Here is a 24,668-nt window from a genome sequence, read left to right on the forward strand (position 1 = left end):
CCTCTGACTTCCACTCTTGCCATCCAGCCCCATCTTGATCTGTTTCCCAAAAGCAACCAAAGTAGTCTTGTAAAATACAAACCTGATCCGGGGCGCCTGGGTGGCGCAGTCGGTTAAGCGTCCGGCTTCAGCCAGGTCATGATCTCGCGGTCCGTGAGTTCGAACCCCGCATCAGGCTCTGGGCTGATGGCTCGGAGCCTGGAGCCTGTTTCCGATTCTGTGTCTCCCTCTCTCTCTGCTCCTCCCCCGTTCATGCTCTGTCTCTCTCTGTCCCAAAAATAAATAAACGTTGAAAAAAAAAATTAAAAAAAAAATACAAACCTGATCCTGAACTCTTCTGCCCCAAACCCATCACACCTCTAGGGATATCTAAAGCCCTCACCAAAGTCACCATGATCTGGCCAGGGCTCACTCTCCCCCTCACTCCACTCAAATTAAGTTGACCTTCTTACCTCCCCTTGGACACATGGACCATGCTTCTGCCTCAAGGTCTTTGTATTTTCTGCCTGGAATACTTCTTCCTAAATATTGTCATGGTCAGCCCTTCACTTCTCTAGATCTGGGTTCAACTGTCATCTCCTCAGAGAAGTCTTCTCTAACCTTCCCAGCTGAGAAAGCACCCCCTCCTCCCCTGTGACTCCGCCCCTTTCCCTGTTTATTATTTCTCAAGAGCCTTTGTCACTACCTGGCATTGGATTCTGTACTTATTTATTGGTTTAATGTCAGCCTACCCCAATAGAACATAAGCACCTGAGGGCAGCAAAGTTTTCTGTTTTATTCACTGTTCTATCCCCAGAGCATGGCTCACAGCAGACATGCAATAAAAATTCTTTGTTGGATAAACTAGTGCTTGGGGGCACCTGGGTGGCTCAATCAGTTGAGTGTTCGACCAGCTCAGGTCATGATCTCGCGGTTCGTGAGTTCGAGCCCCGCCTCAGGCTCTATGCTGACAGCTCAGAGCCTGGACCCTGCTTCGGATTCTGTGTCTCCCTCTCTCTCTGCCCCTCTCCCGCTCGCACTCTGTCTCTCTCTCTCAAAAATAAATAAACATTAAAAAAAAATTTTAAAGAGAAACAGATATATGATATATAGTTTTAAATTTCCATGTACTTTTGAAATAAAGACTAATAGGGGTGCCTGGGTGGCTCAGTCAGTTGAGCGTCTGGCTTTGGCTCAGGTCATAATCTCATGGTTCCTGGGTTCGAGTCCCACATTGGGCTCTGTGCTGACAGCTCAGAGCCTGGAGCTTGCTTCGGATTCTGTGTCTCCCTCTCTTTCTGCCCCTTCCCCACTTGTGCTCTGTCTCTCTCTATCAAAAATAAATAAAATGTAAAAAAATTTTTTTAATAAATAAAATAAAATAGTCCTTGAATGAGTGAATTGCCTTAATATTTAATCTAAGAAACAATCATTTCCAAAATAGTCCTACTGATGCATCGTCACCCAACCATTTAATGTCCCAGCTAAGACTATCACTTTGATTATAGAAACTTGGACTTAGAAAGTATCCTTGCTACTTTCCACTTCAGTGCATCTCATTTTGAAGATATGGAAACCAGACCCAAGAGATAAGTGGTGACAAAGCTAGTAAATGGCAGAACTGATCATTAAACCAGGTATAGTTCAGTGTTCTTTATGCGTTCACACTTTGTTCCTCATCTCTGTTCCTTTTGAGAGGTTAGAATGTTGTGTACACTGGCAAATATAATGGAACCACAAATTTTTAATTCCTTCTTGTCTTGCTGCTCTACTGGCAATAAAGTATCTGGCACATGATATACACGGGACACTAAAAAATGACAAATTCATGCAGAAACTGTCCCACATAGGACAGGCTGACCACTCTGTTATATTCTGCTATCTGGTTGGGACAAGCTAAAATATAAAAACCTGTTAATTATAAGTTTGGGCTAGATTTATCTGAATGCCAACTGTTTGTAAGTCGTTATATCCCCTAGTCTTAATAACACTTTTTGGAGTCTCACATTTAAGCCTTGGTTGACTGCCTACATCTCTGTTTACTGGTTTCTTACTAGAGAAAAATTATCAAAAGAGAAGCATGGAATAAAATGTAAGCAGTTTATAATAAGACAGATATGAATTTGATTCTTGGCTCCATTTACTAACTAAATGATCTTGGAAAAGATTCTTGAACCTTCTTAGTATCGATTACGATCTATAAAAGTGTGTATGTGTATATAAAATAAGTTTCTTACAGTAACATGTAGTCAGGCACATTAAGGCAGACTAAGAATTTTATGTATATGATCTCATTTAATCCCCATAACAGCCCTGTGAGGAGAGTGGTTCTAGTCCTTATTTACAAGTGAGGACTCCAAGATTCAGCAAGATTAATAGGTCTGAAGTTAAACAGCTAGGAAAGAACAGAAGTAGGAATACCTGGGATCTCTCATACAACGTCCACACTTCTAACCTCTGTGCCTCCTTGGAGGGCCATTATGGAGAAGGATTGAAATAGAGTTTGTGTACTATGCAAGGCACATAGCCCCATAAACATTTTCAATGTTCATTTATGTTTTTAAACTTTTTTTAATATTTATTTTTGAGAGAGACAGAGATAGAATGCGAGTTGGTTGGGGCAGAGAGAGAGGGAGGCACAGAATCTGAAGCAGGCTCCAGGCTCCGAGCTGTCAGCACAGAGTCTGACGAGGGGCTCGAACTCACAAACTGTGAGATCATGACCTAAGCTGAAGTCAGACGTTTAACCCACTGAGCCACCCAGGCGCCCAAATGTTTATTTATTTTTGAGAGAGAGACAGAGACAGAGACAAAGCACGAGTCGGGGAGGGGCAGAGCCAGAGAGGGAGACACAGAATCTCAAGCAGGCTCCAGGCTCTGAGCTGTCAATACAGAGCCAACACAGGGCTCTCACAAACTGTGAGATCATGACCTGAGCTGAAGTCATACACGTAACCAACTGAGCCACCTAGGTGCCCCACCAGAGCTTCTTATTTTAAATAAGTAATAATTCTCCTTTTCCTCGTTACAAAAGCAATGCATGCTTATTATAGATTATTTGGAAGAAAAGAGGTATGTATAAAGAAACTAAACTTGACACATAATTCTACCACCCAAAAATAATCCCTGCTAGCATGCAAGTATAGGTACTTACAGTATTTATTTTTATATATACTATAAGAGCACATAATCCTTTGAAGGCAAAATTGGAATCATCTGCGTATTCTGCTATGTAATTAGTTTTTTACATAATGATATATTGGAGGAGAAATTTTCTTATTTTATCAACATTCCTCTAAAACATGATGTCTTGAGGTGCCTCGGTGACTCAGTTGGTTAAGTGTCCAATTCTTGATTTCAGCTCAGGTCAGGATCTCACAGTTGGTGAGTTCCAGCCCGACGTCGGGCTCTGCACTGACAGCATGGAGCCTGTTGGGATTCTCCATCTCCCTTTCTCTCTGCCCCTCCCTTGCTCATGCTCTTGCTGTGTCTCAAAATAAATAAATAAGCATTAAAACATGATGTCTTGTGGTTACATAGTTATCCATGGTAATACTACTACTAATAATAATAAATTAGATAAAATCTATTGTGCATTAGCGTTGTACTAAGATCTTTCAAATGCATTAACTTATTTGCTTCTTACAACAACTCTATGAAATAGGTAATTTTGTGATTCTCATTTTGCAGATAAAGAAGTGGGGGCAGAGAGTTCAGTAACTTCATCTGGGTAACCCAGCTGATACGAGGCGAGCCAGGCCTGAAACTCAGGCAAGATGAGCTCCATAGTGCTTGCTCTGGAATATCTAGACTGCATCATTTTTTATGAATCCATTTTTATTAGCAATTTGGATTGTATCTAATTTTTACATTTTTTTAATGTTTATTTCTGAGAGAGGAGACAGAGCACGAGTGGGGGAGGGGCAGAGAGAGAGGGAGACACAAAATCCAAAGCAGTCTCCAGGCTCTGGGCTGTCAGCACAGAGCCCGATGCAGGGCTCAAACCCACAAACCGTGAGATCATGACCTGAGCCAAAGCCGGATGCTTAACCTACTGAGCCACTCAGGCATCCTACAATGTCCAAAACTTTGCTGTGAGAACCATCCTGAATAGTAAAAGTCAGTATGTTAACTAAGTGAGCATCTAAATACACCAAAATAAAATCTAGGAAAATATTTTTATAATCTTGGGCAAAGCCTTTCTAGATGACCTGACTTCTTTGACTTCTAAATAATCTGAAATCCAGAATCAGTAACGAAAAAAAAGTGATGTTTTTGCCTATCATGTTGGCAAAGATTACAAATTTATAATATTCCATGTAATACCTAAAAATGCTTAGAACAAGGTCTATCAGACAGTAAACTGTTACTCTTAGTTGTTACTGTTACTATTGTTATTTTACATTTTTAAGTTTTTTTATTTATTTTGAGTGACACAGAGAAAGAGCAAGCAAGTATACTCGAGTGGGGGCCAGAGAGAGATCATGACCTGAGCCGAAACCAGGAGTCAGACACTTAACCAACTGAACCACCCAGGCACCCTATGCTATTATTATTTTTATTACCATTAGTTTGTATTAACAAATAGACAGAAAAATATTTACCTTCATACATTGTTAGTAACAATTGGTACCATCCTTTGGAGGGTATTTTGATATCAAACGTCAAAATGTGCCAACATTCAACCCAACAATCCAATCTCTAGGAATTTATCCTTAACCTACAAAAATATGTGTAAGGAACTGTCTATTTCAGTATCATTTTTAGAGCAAAAATTAAAGTAACCTTTACTTCATTAATAATAATTGGCTAATTAAATTTATTTGCTATCTTATACTACATATGTCTAGTGTTTTGATATTTTATAGCAGCTACTATTTTTATAATTTGAAAACATAGAGAAAGATTTTACTTAAATCATCCAAAGTTAGCTTATAGTGAGGCCACTAACAAGAGCTCAAGGATTTAGAACAAAAAAGATGGTGGGAGAAGAATATTGTATTTGTTGCACTTCTGTTTTTCCCAGAGATAACAGATGAAATGAGTTTAAAGTGCAAGAAGGAAATTTATGTTCAACATCAGGGGAAACTTTCTGAGACTATTACATACTTTGCAAAAATTTTAAAAGTCTAAATACTCCAGACAGTTTTTAGGAGTCAAGATGTACCCCCTTTGTAATTTACCTCTACAGAATCTATATGTCCTTACAATTACTGATTTAAAAGTGTTCAGCCATGTTTTCTCAATCCATAAGTTTTCATTGTTCCAATAATGATTTTAAATTAAGGCAGGTATAGTAAAATATACTTTCTAATAGATGTATTATGTCATATAATTGTAGCAACAAAATATATCCCGTCAAGTTCAGGTGTACAGTTGATCTTGCTTTTTTTTTTTAAACTTTTGTTATAATTCCAGTTAGTACAGTATTAGTTTCAAGTATACATTATAGTGATTCAGCATTTCCATACATCACCCGGTGCTCATCACAGCAGGTGTGCTCCTTAATCCCTGTTGCAATTTCACCCATCCCCCCACACTCCCCTCTGGTAACCATCAGTTTGTTCTCTATAGTTAAGAATCTGTTGCTTAGTTTGTCTCTTTCTCTCTTTTTCCCCCTTTGCTCTTTGGTTTGTTTCTTAAATTCTATATATGAGTGAAATGATGGTCTTTATTTTTCTGTAACTGAATTATTTCACTTAGCCCTATAGTCTCTAGATCCATCCATGCAGTTGATCTTGCTTTAACCCAATCTTTGGGTCCTTGTTAAGGTAGCCTTAGATATGAATCCACCTTATAATGAGGGATTTTCAGTATTTCAGTGACTAATCCCTTTTACACAAACTCCAGGGTGATCAATTTATATTGATTTTGCTGATGAAAAAAATATTAGAGCAGAGTTCCAGTGGAATTTAATAATATGCTCTTTTATAGTCCCTATGTGTCTTAAATATCATTATAGTATTTACTTCGCTCAAATCTTTGCAGTCTCCTCAAATCTCAAGGATTCATCCATAAATCATTCTAAATGATTCAAAAGTGTGTGAACCTACTTCCTAGCACCTTATGAGCCTATATTTCACATTTCTAATGGGCTGCTTGCAATCAATAACTATTCCTTCCCCACGTCCCAACTTGTTCGCATCTGTTTCTCTTGGGAGAGGTAGATTTTAAGAGCTCAGGATTATGTTTTTGTTTTCATGCAATTTGGATCTCCCCCTTGTTTATTAGCAGTTCTATTTCTTCCTCTAGCCCCATTTTCTCTTGATGTATCTATAAAAGTACCATCTGTTTTTAGTATCATTTTATTTCTGCATTCTGCTCTCCCCTGAATGTTTCATGTGATAACAATTTATTCTTGCTTTAGTATCCACCTGCTTTCCCAGCCCACCCTCTTCTCCTCATCCCACTGCACCCCTTCTCCCCAACCCACCCCACCCATGTCACCCAGCGTTTTATTAATCCAAGGAATGGTGTACCATAATTTTAAGGGCACAAATTTTGGTGTCAAGGAAGGGACAGCTCAGCCACTTAGGATATTGGGCCTTGGCTAGGTGACCAATGCAAGTCTTAGTTGTTCATTTATAAGAAGGAGTTGGTAATAATATTATCTACCTCATAAGAGGACTAAATAAAGTATGTACATCAGGGTTTCCCAACCTCGGCACTATTGGCATTTGGAACTAGGTAATTCTTTTTTTCTGGGGACTATTTGGACATTGTAGAATATTCTGCAGGAACCCTGGCCTATCCCACTAGATGCCAGTAGCAATCCCCTTCCCAATTAAGACAATCAGATATGTCTCCAGACATTGCTAAATGTCCCCTGGGAGGCAAAATCATCCCCATTGACAACAATGATGTATGTAATAAGTACTTAGGACCAGATAGATGGATGAATATTCATTTCTAATGCAAGTATCCAACAAAATATTTGAAATTCAGTTAACTCCTTGATGCATGAATGGATAAACAAACGAATATGAAGCCAATGAGCTTTGACAGTTGTCTGTAGTTTGTACCTTATACTAAAATGTGGTATCTTCACTTAAGACAAGGCTCCTCTATTTCAAAAACCACTTTAGATGATTAACTAATTTCACAACTTAAGCTATTCTCTCTGATTTTTTTCTCCAGCCTTATTGAGATGTAATTGACATATAACAATGTGTAAGCTTAGGATGTACAACCCATTGATTTGATACACATATATTGCAAACTGACTGTTCGCTAACACCTCCATCACATCACATAATTATCATTTCTTTTTTGCGGTGAAAACATTTAAGACATTCTCTCTTAGCAACTTTCAAGTATGTAATAATACAGTATCATTAACTATCATAACCATGCTGTGCTTTAGATCCCCAGAACTTATTCATCTTATAACTGGAAGTTTATAATCTTTGACCAGCATCTCCTCATTTCTCCCACCTCCTCTCCTGATAATCAAAATTCTGGTCTCTGTTTCTATTAGTTCAATTTTTTTAGATTCCATACATAATTGATGTACAGTACTTATCTTCCTCTATCTGGATCATTCTAGTTAGCATAATACCCTTAAGGTCTATCCATGTTGTTGCAAACATTAGGATTCTCTTCTTTCTCATGGATGAAAAATATTCCACTCTCTATTCCACTATTTTTAATTTTTTGAATAACCTCCATACTGTTTTCCTTAATGAATATACCAGTTTATATTCCCACCAACAGTTCCCAATGGTTCCCTTTCCTTTATATTCTCACCAATATTTGTTATCTCCTATCTTTTTTATAATAATCATTCTAACAGGGATGAAGCGACATCTCACTATGGTTTTGGTTTGCATTATCTCATGATTAGTGATGTTGAGCACTTTTTCATGTATCTGTTGGTCATTTTTATGTTGTTTGGAATAAAGTCTATTCATTTCCTTGCCCATTTTTTAATTGGATTATTTTTTTTTATTTTACTATTGAGTTGTGTGAGTTATTTATATATTTTAAATATTAACTCCTTATCAGATATGTGATTTGCAAGTATTTTCTCCCATTTGGTACATTGCCTTTTCATTTTGTTACTGGTTTCCTTTTCTGTAGAGAAGCTTTTTGGTTTGATGTGGTCCCACTTGTTAATTTTTGCTTTTGTTATCTATGTTCTTGGTGTCAAATCCAAAAAATCATTGTCAAGATCAGTGTCAAGGAGCTTACTCTCTATGTTTTCTTCTAGGACTTGTACGGTGTCAGGTATTACACTTCAATCTTTAATACATTTTTAGTTGATTTTTGTATATGGTATAAGATAATGGTCCAGGGACACCTGGGTGGCTCAGTCGGTTGGGCATCCAACTTTGGCTCAGGTCATGATATCACAGCCTGTGAGTTCAAGCCCCACATCTGCCTCTGTGCTGACAGCTCAGAGCCTGGAGCCTGCTTCAGATTCTGTCTCCCTCTCTCTCTGCCCCTCTCCCACTTGTGCTCTGTCTCTCTCTCTCAAATATAAATAAACATTAAAAAAATTTTTTTATTAAAAAGAAAAGATATTCATTCTTTTGTATGTGGCTGTCCAGTTTTCCCAATACCATTTATTGACAAGATTATACATTCCCCACTGTGTATTTCTGGCTCCTTTTCATTATTAATTGATCGTGTATGCATGGGTTTATTTCTGAGCTGTCTATTCTGTTCCATTGTTCTATGTGTCTATTTTTTTGCCAATATCATTCTGTCTTAATTATTATAACTTCGTAATATAGTTTGAAATCAGGGAGCATGATGCTTCCAGCCTCCTCTTTTTTCCTTTGCATAGCCAGGTTTGCTTTGGCTATTCGGTGTCTTTTGCCTTTCTATATGAATTTTAGAATTGTTTGTTCTATTACTGTGGAAAATACCATTGGAATTTTGATAAGGAATGCATTGAACCTGTAGATTGCTTTAGGTAGTAGGGACATTTTAACAATATTAATTCTTCCAATCCATGAACATGGAATATCTTTTCATTTATTTGTGTTTTTATCCATTTCTTTCATCAGTGTCTTATGGTTTTCACCAAACAGATCTTTCACTTCCCTAGTTAAATTTCCTAAATATTGTTCCTAAATATTAGGGTGCCTGGGTGGCTCAGTTGGTTAGGCATCCAACTCTTGGTTTTGGCTCAGATCATAATCTCATGGGTTTGAGCCCCGCATCAGGCTCTGCTCTAGCAGGGCAGAGCCTGCTTGGGATTCTCTCCCCCCCCCCGCCCCTCCCCCACTCATGCTGTTTCTGTCTCTCTCAGAATAAATAAATAAACTTTAAAAAATTTGTTTGTATTTTATTCTTTTTAATGCTATTGTAAAGAGGATATTTTTTATTTCTCTTTCTCAGACATCACTGTTAGTGTATAGAAACACAACTGATTTTTGTATAATATTTTGTATGCTACAACTTTACTTAATTCATTTATTATTCTAATAATGCTTTGGTGGAATCTTTAGAGTTTTATATATATATAATATCATGTCAACTGCAAATAGTGACAGTTTTACTTCTTCCTTTCAAATTTGAATGCCTTGAATAACTGTTACTTGATCAAAATGTGTGATCATGATCATGATGTGCTAAATTTGAAACCTGACCCTTAGGCAGCAGTTTTTAAAGTAGGCAAGTAGAACATCCTTTCATGTGTCTGTTGGCCATCTGTATGTCTTCTTTGAAAAATATCTATTCATGTCTTCTGCCCCCTTTGTAATTGGATTATTTGCTTTTTGGAGTGTTTAGTTTTATAGTTCTTTTTTATAGTTTTATAGTTCTTTTTGGATACCAACCCTTTATCAGATGTGTCATTTGCAAATGTCTTCTTCCATTCCGTAGATTGCCTTTGAGTTTTGTTGATTGTTTCCTTCACTGTGCAAACGCTTTTTGTTTTGATGAGGTCCCAATAGTTTATCTTTGTTTTTGTTTCCCTGCCTCAGGAGACGTGTATAGAAAGAAGTTGCTATGGCCAAGGTTAAAGAGGTTACTGCCTGTGTTGTCCTCTAGGACTTTTATGGTTTTAAGTCTCACATTTAGGTCTTTATCCATTTTGAGTTTACTTTTGTTATGGTGTAAGAAAGTGGTCTAGTTTCATTCTTTTGCATTTTGCTGACCAGTTTTCCCAACACCATATCATCAGGGAAATACAAATCAAAACTGCAATGAAATATCACCTCATACCTGTCAGAAAGGCTAAAATCAACAACACAAGAAACAACGGATGTTGATGAGGATGTGGAGAAAGGGGAAACCTCTTGCACTGTTGGTGAGAATGCAAACTGGTGCAGCCACTCTGAAAACAGTATGGAGATTCCTCAAAAAGTTAAAAATAAAACTACCTTTTGATCCAACAATCATACTCCTGGGTATTTACCCAAAGAACACAAGAACACTAATTCAGAGGGATACATGCATCCCTATGTTTATAGCAGAACTATCTACAATAGCCAAATTATGGGAACAGCCCAAGTGTCCATTGACAGATGAATGGATAAAGAAATGTTGTATACACATATACCATATATATATATATATATATATATATATATATATATATATGAGAGAGAGAGAGAGAATGGACTATTACTCAGCCATAAAAAGAATGAAATCTTGCTATTTGCAACAACATGGATGGAGCTAGAGCATATTATGCTAAGCAATGTAAGTCCATTAGAGAAAAACAAATGGCACATGATTTCACTCATATGTGAAATGTAAGAAACAAAGCAATCATAGAGGAAAAACCAAGACACAGACTCTAACTATAGAGAGCAAACTGATGGTTACTGAAGGGAGGTGGGCAGGGGAATGGGTAAAATAGGTGATAGAGAATAAAGAGCGCACTTGTGATGAACACTGGGTGATGTATGGAAGTGCTGAATCGCTATCTTATACACCTGAAATTAATATTACACTGTATGTTAACAAACTGGAATTTAAATAAAAACTTTTTTAAGTATGCAAATAGAATCCTTTTAGAGAAAGCCTGAGAGATGGACATTTCTGCCTGTGCCTTCTGTACTGAGCCCTAGGGTGAGAGCCATAGCAGTGCTCACACCCATTAATAACTGCTTCTTTGTGCTATAGTTTTGTGAATCCTGTGGATGCAATCCCCACTGGCTTTCAGAGCAAGGTGTTTGGGAGAACTGTCCCTGAAGTGGGAGTCTTAAAAGTTAGGAGGCTAAATGTGGGATCCAAACCCCTAGCCTCTCAGGGAGAAGCTGGGAGTTGCAAGTTAGCTCCCGTTTGGCACTGTACCAGGAGTGACGTTTATGGCAAGATTATGTCTCATCAGCCTTTCCTACCCATGTGGGTATTTTCTTATTTGCCAAATGTGTGGGACTCCCTCAGCTAGTTTCTGGATTTCCTTCAGAGGGAATTACTCCACGTGCAACTGTGTATTCAGTGTGCCTATGGGAGGAAGGGAGTTCGGGAGCCTCCTATGTCACTGTCTTTAAAAACTGCCCCTACCTCTCTGCTTAAGGAGACTGCTTAAAATTCTCTCTCTCTCTCCCTCTGCCCCTCTCCCCAGCTCATGCTTTCTCTCCCAAATAAAAAAAAAAAATTTTTTTTAATAAAAAAAAACATAAAAAAAAAACTGCCCGCACCTAATTTTATAAAAAGGACATGTTGGGGCTCCCGGGTGACTCACTCAGTTGAGTGTCTGACTCTTGGTTTCAGCTCAGGTCATGATCTCACGGTTCGTGGATTTGAGCCCCATGTCTGGCTCGCACTGACAGCATGAGGCCTGCTTGGATTCTCTCTCTCTGCCCTTCCCCACTCGTGCATGTGCACGTGCTTTCTCTCTCAAAATAAGTAAACTTTAAAAAAAAAAAAGGAAATCTTAGTGAGAGTTATAACTTTAATAGATGATAGCTATGAATCGATATGTTGCAGTAGACTTCAAGATAGAATACTGAAATGATCCCTTCATTAATTTAAGAGTATTTTAGGGGCACCTGGGTGGCTCAGTCAGTTAAGCATCCAACTTTGGCTCAGGTCAGGATCTCACAGTTTGTGAGTTCAAGCCCCGTGTCAGGCTCTCTGTTGACAGCTCAGAGCCTGGAGCCTGCTTCAGATTCTGTCTCCCTCTCTCTCTGCCCCTCCCCTGCTTGTGATTTGTCTATCTCTCAAAAATAAATAAACATTTAAATTTTTTTAAAAAAGAGTTTTAGATGATGATTCTAGTTATTAAGGCAGTGATATGGTAAGAGAACAAAAATCAAGCTATTTTTAAGTATTTATTAACCAGAGTTCATTCTATAAATATTTATTGAGTGCTTACTATGTTTCAGGAACTACACTATGTACTTGGGACACAAGTATCCAACCTTGTGGAACCTCCAATCTATAAAGTAATGGACTACAGAAATAATAAATACATACATAAAAATAAAAATAAGGAGTAGTCATAACTTCTAAAATATGGGCCTGGGAAATATTTCTAGGTGGTACTGACAGCAAAATTCAGTGGAGGACTGTAATCCAACCAGAAACATTGTTATGACTGCATTCATCATTTGCCATTTGGTCGCTCATCTATGATTTCATTTTACTGAACTCTGACTTTCTCATCTGAACTGAATTACAATGAGGGTGTTAAATCATATCTGTAGTTACCTTTGCATATTTTGTGACTTCAAACACTTAGATTATGATTCACTGTGTGCATAATTTTTTAAATTGTCTCAAACCGATACTGTTGCTTTTACTTTGTCTAGGTTTTCTCTAATGAGCTAGCATAACTTCATAGCTTCATACTTTTTGTGCTGTAGTCTGACAGCTTGATGGCTGATTCTTTTAAACTAATACAGTATATGCTTTTTGTGCCTCACTTTTCTCATCTGTACAATGGGATCTGTAGATGACCTAACCAACAAACAGAGTTGTTATAAGGATCAAATAATGAGCATCATAAAAAAACACAGAACTATGGGCACCTGGGTGGATCAGTCGGTTGAGCTTCTGACTTTGGCTCAGGTCATGAATTAGTGGTTCATGGGTTCAAGCCTCGCATCAGGTTCTGTGCTGACAGCTCAGAGCCTGAAGCCTGGAGCCTGTTTCAGATTCTATGTCTCCTCTCTTTCTCTCTGCCCCTCCTCTGCTCACGCTCTGTCTCTGTCTCAAAAATAAGTAAACACTAAAAAAAAAATTTTTAGGGGCGCCTGGGTGGCTTAGTCGGTTAAGCGTCCGACTTCAGCCAGGTCACGATCTCGCGGTCCGGGAGTTCGAGCCCGGCATCAGGCTCTGGGCTGATGGCTCAGAGCCTGGAGCCTGTTTCCGATTCTGTGTCTCCCTCTCTCTCTGCCCCTCGCCCGTTCATGCTCTGTCTCTCTCTGTCCCAAAAATAAATAAACGTTGAAAAAAAATTTTTTTTTAATTAAAAAAAAACACAGAACTAAAGAAAGTGCCAGGTACACAGTAAGTTTTACATGCTGTATTTTCTGCACCCCTCTCAGTCATTTGCTTATTTCTACTATCTTGAATATTTTAACATGGTAAATGGGGTATTGTTCTTTTTCCTTTCCTTTGTACACTTGGTAGGAAGCAGGTTTACAATGAGAAGTAAAAGCAAATATATATCTAACAGGACCATATAAGAAATGTCTTTGTCTGTAAATCACTTATCTCAGGAGGAAATCCCTCCAAATGATACAGACCAAGAGATGTTTTTACACTTAACTCTTCTCTAAAGTTTTTTTCTGGGCACCTGGTGGCTCAGTCGGTTAAGCATCAGACTCTTGATTTAAGCTCAGGTCATGATCTTGCGGTTCGTGGGTTCAAGCCCTGAGTCAGGCTCTGCACTGACAGTGTGGATCCTGCTTGGGATTCTCTCTCCCCCTCTCCCTCTGTCCCTCCCCTGTCTCTCTCTCTCTCTCTCAAAATAAATAAATAAACATTTTAAAAATAAAGTTTTTTTCTGATTTCAAAAGTCATTTTCATTGTTATAAAATTCAATATTACAGAAATTAATAACTCAAAGTAAAAAGTCCCTTTACCCACATATTCACCCCACTCTCTACCCCGAAGGAGAATTAATGGTAATAACCTGTATATATTCTCACATGGCTTTTCTAGTCATATATTTTTTATTAAAATAAGATCACATTGTATATATAGCTTTACAACTGTCTTCTTACTCTCTTAAAATATGTCTTTGGTGTCTCTGTCAACACATTTAGTTCCTTCTCATTTCCAACAGCAGCACAGAGCTGTAACTCAAGGAGGTGCTGTGGCTTCCTGTGTACCTACTCACAAAGTCCTATAGTGTTTAGATCTGATTGGAAAAAGCCCTTTAGCTGACCCTTGTACCGCCAGCCACTCCAAGTCCTGACCCAAAAAGGGGACCAGAAGAGTCATTCAAAAGATGTGCTCAGTCCACACCAGGAGACCAGAGTTTGCTCAGTACAGGGAGAAGGACTCAGCTGGATGATGAATACAGATTCATACAGCAGTTAATGCTGAGGGTCACAGAAACATTATAAATCCAATGCCCTTGAAGTGGAACCTGTCTCTGGAGTATGGACACCCAGTCATTCACAGCCCACTTGGAGTGGGAAAGAAAATTTATTTGAGAACGTTAAGGTCAAGTTAACTTATTTTAAAATTGCCATAGGAGGCCATTCATCCCCACTTGACTTCTCCCTCTTCAGAACCTACTTGCCATCCCTCAGATATTTGCCCTCGGAGCAATTAAGTCCTTTTTTTTTTTTTTTTATGCTTTCATTAGCTGCTCTTTTTTCTCTTTTTTAGCTTACAAAAGGGCAGATGTATTTTAAGCCAAATGTCAATGTCAAACATCAAATATCCATTCCCATGCAATGTACAGTGTATATAATTACATGCTCTGTTGTAACAAATGTAGTATTGTTTCATTTGTATACCAAACTTCCATGTAACTGACCAGGCGTAAAGAGTACTCTGTGCAGAGAGCCTAGAGGATGCACCTCAGTTAAGACCTTTGTTAAATGGTGCATGGTTCCCCAGCATAAGGGAACTTTTTGGAGAAAGGAGCTATGAGTTTCCTTGGCAAGAAAACCAGAAATAGGATTATACCAAGCAGCACGTTCAGAGCCGTGCAGGCTGTGGTGCCTCTGTGGCATCACCCAGGAAGCCACCGTGGTGGGACTGAGGCAGAAGCTCCTTTCTGCCAGACGTGAATGCTGAGAAACCAGAGCCGTACAGCCTCACTGCTCCCTGGTACACTGAACTTTCTGAAGGCCACTGGCCATCCAATTCATCAAAGGTTACATAGCAAATGGTTCAGAATTGCATACATAAAGCATAGAACGGCCAAGGGGTCAGAACTAAGGCAGTTAAGTAGGTTTTCTTCCTTCCCTTTTCACTCTTCAGTTATCACAAAGCCCAAGTAGCACCATTCCAGGCTGGGGTTGGATCTGTTTCTTTGTGCCTCAAATAGGTCAAAGTGAAACTTTCTGAAACATTATTTTGAGAAATCAAAATTCCTAGTCCTGCTACTTACGATTGTTTCAACCTGTTTCTTTCAGATACCATTGTTCTTATCGCTTCGATAGCAGTTGTTTCTGCAAAAACTCAGGGTAATATTTTCGCCACGTCTGCACTCAGAAGTCTCCGTTTCCTACAGATCCTCCGTATGGTGCGCATGGACCGAAGGGGAGGCACTTGGAAATTACTAGGTTCGGTGGTTTATGCTCACAGCAAGGTAAGATCTGCTTTCTGAATTGCAGAACAAGACTTTTGAAACGTTTTCGTTGATTGCTGTGGGAGAGTAGAACCCATCAAGCAAACTGAGTCATTTCAGAAATTGGCCACAGCACAATGTATAATGGGTTGCTCAAAAGTCGTCAGACGGTTGCCAGAGGGAAGGAGATTGGGAGGAGAGGCAAAGTGGGTAAAAGGGAGAGGGAGGTCTAGGCTTGCAGTTAGGGAATGACTAAGTCACAGGGATAAAAGGGACGGCACAGGGACTATAGACAGTGATACTGTAGCAGTATGTGTGGTGACAGATGTCAGCCACACTTGTGGTGAGCACAGCATAACATACAGAGATGTAGAATCAGGATGCTGTACACCTGAAACTAATGTAAGATTGTGTACTCAAATAAAAAGCAACGCTTTCCAAGTCCTTACGCCTCAAATAAATTACAGTAAACCCATACATTTAGAATACTGTACAGCCATTTAAAAAAGAAACCTGAGGAAGTTGTCCTGTTCACTGGGACATCCACTGAATAAAAAAAGCAAATTCGGGGCACCTGGGTGGCTCAGTTGGTTGAGCATCCAACTTTGGCTCAGGTCATGATCTCGCGGTGAGTGATTTCGAGCCCCACATCAGGCTGTCTGCTGTCCACACAGAGCCTGCTTCAGATCCTCTGTCCCCTCTTTCTGCCACTCCCCAGCTTGCACTCTCTCAAAAATAAATAAACAGGGGCGCCTGGGTGGCGCAGTCGGTTAAGCGTCCGACTTCAGCCAGGTCACGATCTCGCGGTCCGTGAGTTCGAGCCCCGCGTCGGGCTCTGGGCTGATGGCTCGGAGCCTGGAGCCTGTTTCCGATTCTGTGTCTCCCTCTCTCTCTGCCCCTCCCCCGTTCATGCTCTGTCTCTCTCTGTCCCAAAAATAAATAAACGTTGAAAAAAAAAATTTTTTAAATAAATAAATAAATAAACATTAAAAAAGGAGTAAATCCTATAAATAAATAAATATTATCATAACTATCCAAAAAGTAGTAAAATGAATGCATAGGTTTTTTTTTTCCCTTTTACACGGATTTTTTACTTCTAACGATCTTTCAATTCCTTTTATATCTAGGAATTAATCACGGCTTGGTACATAGGATTTTTGGTTCTTATTTTTTCATCTTTCCTTGTCTATCTTGTGGAAAAGGATGCCAATAAAGAGTTTTCTACATATGCAGATGCTCTCTGGTGGGGCACAGTGAGTATAAAAATCTAGTTTTGTTTTTTGGATGTTGTGAAATGTTTCCTTTGAATACAGTGTAATGATTCCTAGGAATCATTTATGAAAGGTCTCAATAAAAACATTAACTTCCAAAAGAGAGTTACATGAAAATATACAGCACTAAAATTGTCTGAAGAGTTTTCCCATCTCTATAGCTCAAAAAAATCAAGTTCTCTTATAAACCATCAGAAGTATTTCTTGAGTGCTAGATTGTTGCCAAAATAAGAATACATTGTTTTTTTTTAACAGTGATTAAAATCTTAATAGGCTTGTTTGTTTGTCTTAACTTTGTGGAGCACAAATTTAAATTGCCAATTGTTGCATTGGCTTACCTCTCATCAGAAAGTTTCTCTGAGGTTAAAAAAAAAAAAAAAGGAATAATAGCTGAATGAAAGTTAAAGAAAAGTATGGCACAAGTGAAAAAGAGAAAACTGATAACCATCTGTGAGATCAGAGATTATAGACACCTAATATCAAAACTTTCCATAATAGGCACCTGGGTGGCTCAGTTGGTTGGGCATCTGACTTTGGCTGAGGTCATGATCTCGAGGTCCGTGAGTTGGAGCCTGGTGTTGGGTGCTCTGCTAACAGCTCAGAGCCTGGAGCCTGCTTTGGATTCTGTCTCCTTCTCTCTGCACTCCCCCTGGTCTCTGTCTCTCTCTCCCATTCTCAAAAATAAACATTTAAAAACAATTTTTTTAAAACCTATCCATACAAAAACCTACTTTTCATTTAAATTGTTACTAAAGGCCACTCTTGGGTGGCTCATTAGGTTAAATGTCCCTCAGTTTCAGCTCAGGTCACTATCTCACGGTTTTGTGAGTTTGAGCCAACTGCATGGGGCTCCCCACAGAGGCAGCATGGAGACTGCTTGGGATCTCTGTCTCCCTCTCTCTCTGTGCCTCCCCCACCCACGCTGTCTCTGTCTCTTTCAAAATAAATAAATAAACTTCAAAAAAATGTTTTTAAAAAGAAAAAAGATATTAAAAAAATAAATAAATGGTTGTTACAGAAAACTTCACCCAAATAAAAAAATCATAACTCTCATACAGACACATGCTAAAGATTTTAACTCCTTTTTTAAATTTGTCATGATTAATGAGGGAACCAGTAAGATGTTACATCCAGTTCAAAGAGCTATCCAAGAACATTACCACGTAAAGATCAGGAATATTGAAATGAACCTGGTTTCTTCCACAATGTGAGAGGGATGTCAATTAAACCTCCACTAGACAGAATTTATTTATGTGTCTATAGACAAGAATTACTTTCCACTGCTACTAGTTATCTACAACTTACAGAGTTGTAAAGTAGCTCAAAAGCCGTGAAAGATGCAGAGCCCCATAAAATCAGAAGTTGATAACCTGGAAGGGTGTGCTCTAAGCAAGGCACAGTTTTTCATTAAAGCAAAAATCTTGTCTGCATTGTAAAGAATCTATAAAAGTCATTGAAAAATGTGCCCTAATAATAATGTCACAGGCTAGGGGAGTGCTTTTGGCAGTGTATAAACTATATTTCTTTTTATTTTATTCCTTAAGACATTCCAAAAGTGTGTTTTGTGAAAATGTACAGCATTTTTAACTGTCTAAACAGCTTCCCATCTCTTTGGTCCAACAAAGTTAAGTTCTCTAATAAATCATAATATTTCTTGAGTGCTAGACACTCACCAAAATTAAAATGCCATTTTCTTAAACTGTCATTAAAATATTTATAAGTTGGGGGCACCTGGGTGGCTCAGTCGATTAAGCATCCAACTTCAGCTCAGGTCATGATCTTGCATTTCGTGTATTCGAGCCGTGCATCAGGCTCTGTGCTGACACCTCAGAGCCTGGAGCCTGCTTCGGATTCTGTGTCTCCCTCTCTCTCTCATTCGCACTCTGTCTTTCTCTCTCTCAAAAATAAATAAACGTTTAAAAAAATTTTTTTTAATATTTGTAAGTTGGTTGTTGGTTTTGTGGAGCATGGATTTAAGTTACCAATTGTTGCATTGTTCTGCTACCCATCAAAAGCTCATCAGGGAGAACTAGAACCCTCGTCAAGAACAAGGACAATTTGTCAGGGCTTGTATTAAGCAGAACTCGGTATGTTTGTTGGCTGCACAGCAGCAGTAAAATGAATAAGAATCAGAAATATATTCACCTGAAGGTTAGGATTTTTTTAATTAAATTATCAGAGTAAATGTCTACAAGATTATGCCATTGATAAGAAAGCGATCTGGTGGTTTCATAACTTGGTTCCCAGCTCCTTCCTTCCACTTCACAAGCAATAATGGACATTTTGAAAGGAGGAAAGTAGAAAACCTGAAAGAGAGCAGTCATGTGACATTCTTAAAATACCTTTTATATGTAGAGAGCAAATGAAAATCTATGACTCATTGTGGGATAAACTGTGTAAACTGAGAAAACAGGAGGCTTTTCTAGCCAGCAAGGGGACGACAGTTTATTATCCCAGGCTTCAAAGCAACAGTTTGAATTTTAAGTTTAGTTTTTGTTTCTCTCTGATAATTCTAACGTACTTACATTATTGAGACATTCAGGTGTGCCTGTCCCACTGAGATGCAGTTGTTGGTGCGTTCAGCCTGGCAGCTCTTTATCTTTCTTCCCAATAGCCTTCCTTTTCTCCTTATTACTAATACGAATTGCTGTATTGTGTGTTAAACAGTGTGTGGGAAAGTCTTAATATACTTCTCACTTAGTCACCAGCTTATTTCTTTTGCCAGAATAACCCACGTAGCAGGTTTTCAAAGGTCATATCTGTGACTTTCAGAGGGGAAGCAACATATTTTCATTGATTCCCATTTCACTTGTGCTATTTGGACTGAAGTTTAACCTGTACTTAACAGGTTCTTTGAATGACCTAATTATGTCTCTATTAAAAAAAAAAATCTAGCCTTGAATGCAAAAGTCAAAATCTTCTACGATGTCAGGCTTCTAGGAAAAGGCTGTGTTGGTCCACAGTGAGTTTGTTGATATTAACTGAGTCATTGATGAAATTGTCTGAATCCTAGAAATATACAAGAAAGCGAACAAGAGTGTGTATTATTTCTATTCTTTATAAGAAGAACATATCCTAGATCTCCAGTGTGAAATAAAATAAATTTAGAACACTATACCTTTTATGATATATTGATCAGACCTTAATGAAATATATGGCTGGATACTTTTTAGTTGAAATTGTCCATTTTGCACATAATGGACACCTTGCTAACTATGGAAGTATCCATAATAAATAGAGAAATAAAAGCATCCTGAATTGGAGTATTTCTAAGTGGTAGGCTTTCGTTTAAAAAAAGGAAATTCTTGGGGCGCCTGGGTGGTTCAGTCAATTAAGCGACCAACACTTGATTTCGGCTCAGGTCATGATCTCACAGTTCATGAGTTTGAGCCCCACATAGGGCTCTGTGCTGATGGTGTGGAGCCTGCTTGCTCTCTCCCTCTCTCTCTACCCCTTCAGAGCTCGCTCTCCCTCTCTCTCTCTCTCTCTCTCCCTCTTTCAAAATAAATAAATAAACATTAAAAAAAAGGAAATTCTCTTTATTTAAAAAAGCCCAAATTATTGACATTAAGTATCAAAATGCAATTTGTGGTCTATGGATACAAAATCCCAGTGAATTCTGAATATTAAATATTAAACTTCTCTCATTAAGAAAATGGTGAGGGCCATCTCCAAGGCCAACTTTTGGGAGGAATTCATGGTGTGATCAGCGCTACTCAAAGCCAATAGCAATTCAAAGAACTCTGATCCCTGAAAACATTCCATACTATTGAATATCAACACCTCGCTCATTAGGTGGAGTAAGACTAAGACCACAGCCATTGCCCAAAGACGGTAGCTACTGTTGCTATGGACATTTCGTTGTGGATGTTAGATGGAAACACCTTTATAACAAAAAGAACAAAGAGCTATGTACTTCATGTCAGACCCACAGCTTAAGCACAGAAGGGGTTTGGGGATTGGGGGTTACAGTGAAAAGATATTCTAGGTTTTGAAGTAGCAACTAAAGGGACATCTGTGACAGAGGAAGTAAAAAAAGGTGCAAGGGGACTTAACTCTGGTGGTTGAGGCACTGACAGCTACAGGAAAAAAGGATCTTCTGATTGTTAAGCGTAGCTCCATTTAATATTATTTCCTATTATTATTTTCTTCCTTTTTGGTTGCTTTAGATTTATTCTGAAACAATTTAAGAACAAGTCTTCCTGGAGTTATTTCCTATTATTATCTCCTTTCCTGTTATTATTTTTCTCCTTTTCAGTTAGATTTATTCTGAAATAACATAAGTTCAGGTCTTCCTGAAGTAATATTGCCTGATATGACCTGTTCTCAAAGGCCAGTTTGTTCTCTATTTACTGATATTTCTGTGATGAAGACAGTGTTATGGGGTAGCCTTTTTTTTTTTTTTTTTAAGAAGCATACAGCAGCAGGTAGTATAAATCTATTCTGGAGTAACCATCTGAGCACAACCCCCACCTGGGACCGTGTGCTTCAAATGATTACTTCAGGCATGTAGAAGTATTATTTCTAGAATTTATGCTGAAAATCTTACAGACTTTCTGAAAGCAAATAATATAGAAGACTCTATGTATGGTGCACTCAGCAGGTTGTACAGCCCAAATGTATGCCATGAGTTTCATCCCCCTGCAAAATCTAAGAATAAGAAATGGTGTGGGGCACCCGGGTGGCTCAGTCGGTTGAGCGTCTTGACTGCAGCCCAGGTCATGATCTCACAGTCTGAGTTTGAGCCCCTCGTCGGGCTCTGTGCTGACAGCTCCGAGCCTGGAGCCTGCTTCCAATTCTGTGTCTCCCTCTCTCTCTGCCCCCTTCCATTCGCACTCTCTCTCTCTCTCTCTCTCAAATGTAAGTAAACATTAAAAAAAAAATTTAATTAATAAGAAATGGTGTAAATTTTTGAAATGAACAAAAATACCCTTTTCTTTGATAATACCAGGAATCAACCCTCTTTAGACTGGGTTCAACAGTACAAAGTGTTTTCTGCCACTTTTTTAAGCTGTTGTTTTCTGACACAGTGCTGATCCATTAAATAAAAGTTAACAGTTGTTTCTCACCACCAATACACCGTCTGATGTATCAGAGCTTCACTTGGCCACAAGATAATCAACACACCAACCCCCAACTATTCAAGAACACTGTCAAGTACCAAGCAAACACTGAAACACACATACCCAAGCTGCTACCCACCAAAACATCCTAGCTGCTGTGAGCATCTACAAGCCCTGTGCCTACCCTGATGGCACGGATCTTTGAAGTATATTGGTCAGAAGCCTCTTTGGGGAAGCCTTTCCTAAGAAGTCTCTTCCTTTAGTAACGTCATCTCACACATGGTTCTGAATATTTTTTGCTTAGATTTATTCCATAAACGTTGAGCACATACTTATTGGAAAAGAGCAGAAGAATTACAGTCAAGAAACTTGGCTTCCAGCCCTACTGTTATGATTTAGTGTGGTATTCAGCAAACATTTACTCTCTCTATAAAATTGAGAAAATAATATTACCCAAATACAAAGTTGTTATGTGTATTAAAATGAGATTAGGACACGTAGATGTGCTTTATCAGACACTGGACAAATGTTAGTCACTACTGGTATTACATATTTGACTATGAGCCTGGAAGAACAACATGAAATGCTATTGCCCTGAGCTGCCTGCCACGACAGAACCCAAATGATATGATACCACCACCACAAGAGATTCGGTGTTTGCAGATGGAAAACCTTTCTCATCTAATGGTTCACAAACTGCTAATGTGAATCATCCTCGTGTAAAAGACCACCTTACATGGAAATGATACTGTGCTTTGGAAATCTACAAATAGTATGTTTTTAGTTTGTTTACATGAATACATTAGCTATAAACTAGTATTCATGATTGTATCCTCAAAGTTAAACCAATAAATGTTTATTGATTTATTACTGGAAGAGAAGGATGGGTTTATACCTACTGGTTTAGAATTAATTCTGTTATTGAAAGAAAAAAAACTACAGCCTAACCAGTTTCCAAATTGTAATCCGACCATAGCATCTGCTATCTCACAAAAAAAGAAAAGAAAAGAAAAAGAAAAAAAGCTTGGGTCACAAATGTCCCTCGACTGGTGAATGGATAAAGAAGATGTGGTGTGTGTGTGTGTGTGTGTGTGTGTGTGTGTGTATGCATATTGTATACATATATATATATATATATATATATATATATATATATAATGGAATATTACTCGGCCATAAAAAAGAATGAAATCTTGTCATTTGCAATGACGTGAATGGAGCTAGAGTATATTATGCTAATTGAGATAAGTCAGTCAGAGAAAGACAAACACCATATGATTTCACTCATATGTGGAATTTAAGAAACAAAACAGATAAGCATATTGGAAGGGGTGGGGGAAAGAAAACAGAGAGGGAAACCATAAGAGACTCTTAGAGATAGAGAACAAATTGAGGATTGATGGAGGGAGGTGGGTGGAGGATGGGCTAGATGCATGACAGGTATTGGTATTAAGGAGGACACTTGTTATGGTGAGCACCAGGTGTTGTATTTAAGTGATGAATCATTGAATTCTACTCCTGAAACCAATATTGCACTGTATGTTAGCTACCTCGAATTTAAATTTTAAAAATTAAAAAAAAAAAAAAAAAAGAAAGCTTGGGCCAGGATTTACATTTGTGTTGCAGTATTATTCCTGAAGAAGAATTATGGGTTACTAAACACACTAAGGAGCCCCCAGTCTGCCTTTGCTACTACAAGTACATATCCATGCCAACATTTGCAACCCACAGATTTTTCATAAAATATGTTTTTTCACCTGCATGGCTGCAACTGAGTATATGGAAGATGAGGGCAAAAATGTATCTGAACTGTTCACGGCTGCCACATCACCTTCCAGTAGATAGTCCGACTGGAGACACGGCACACACTACCAGCTTTCCTGAGGTCGACTGAGGAGGGGCGACAGGGTGCAGTGGGCCATTCCCTCTCAGATCCTAATCTGTCTTGTCGGGCTACAGCCTGAGAATGCATCTGCCAGTTTCCACCTCAGGTCACAACACGTGGCAATAAATGACATCCTTTCCCTTAAGGAAAGTAGTAATCTCCCTAAAACTGCACTGGAAGAGATACTCGAAAGTTTTTAAACTTATCTTTTCATTTTATAAGTAAATTCAAAACTTCCCAATGATATTGTAAACACCATGGTCAAAAGTCAATGAGTAGGAATCAATCATCAATATGTAAGTACGTATGTAAATACATTTTAAAATTTTAATCTATTCAGCACTTGTTAACCAGCATATCTCTTGTAAGCTCCGGAAGTAGGTAAAAAATGGAATGATGTCCAATATGGTGGATGTCTTCCAATTCCCTAAAGATGACATACGCACCCTCTCAAGTTTCTCTGAGACAAGCTGCTCCCCCAGAGCATCTCTGCGTCTCGATCCAAATGAAACTAGTCGTCACTACGTTCAGCCACTGAAAGATTCACAAGATTTCTAGAAGACAGAAATGGGTTTATTGTTTGGTGCAAATGTGGGAAAAATAAACACCGAAAGAGCTTCTGCTGCTCAGTTCATGTACAAAGGATCAGCTGATAATCACTAGCAGGGCGTTCCAGATGCTAGGAAAAGAAGAGAAACATAATGTAGTTGTACTTTTCCAAGGGGACACACCAGTACTTCAAGGACAGCTTGACCTAAAAGTTCTGAAAATCAATGAACAACTATGTAGGCCTCATCGGAAGATGGTTTCATCGC

General features: G+C 38.6%; 1 protein-coding gene across 6 annotated transcripts in view; it reads left to right on the plus strand.

Moving 5' to 3' along the window:
• The window catches only part of KCNQ5 (potassium voltage-gated channel subfamily Q member 5), a 528,440-nt gene that overhangs the window by 403,163 nt on the left and 100,609 nt on the right, over window positions 1-24,668 (plus strand). For all 6 annotated transcript variants that reach the window (XM_086707225.1, XM_025926156.2, XM_086707224.1 and 3 more), the window contains exons 4-5: window positions 15,480-15,655; window positions 16,762-16,887. In XM_086707225.1, coding sequence (XP_086563351.1) covers window positions 15,480-15,655; window positions 16,762-16,887 — 302 coding nt within the window. The remainder of the gene's footprint in view (window positions 1-15,479; window positions 15,656-16,761; window positions 16,888-24,668) is intronic.

Source organism: Puma concolor, chromosome B2, assembly GCF_028749965.1.
Source record: "Puma concolor isolate L17-30 chromosome B2, mPumCon1.1.hap2, whole genome shotgun sequence".
In the NCBI taxonomy this organism is placed as follows: Eukaryota; Metazoa; Chordata; class Mammalia; order Carnivora; family Felidae; genus Puma; species Puma concolor.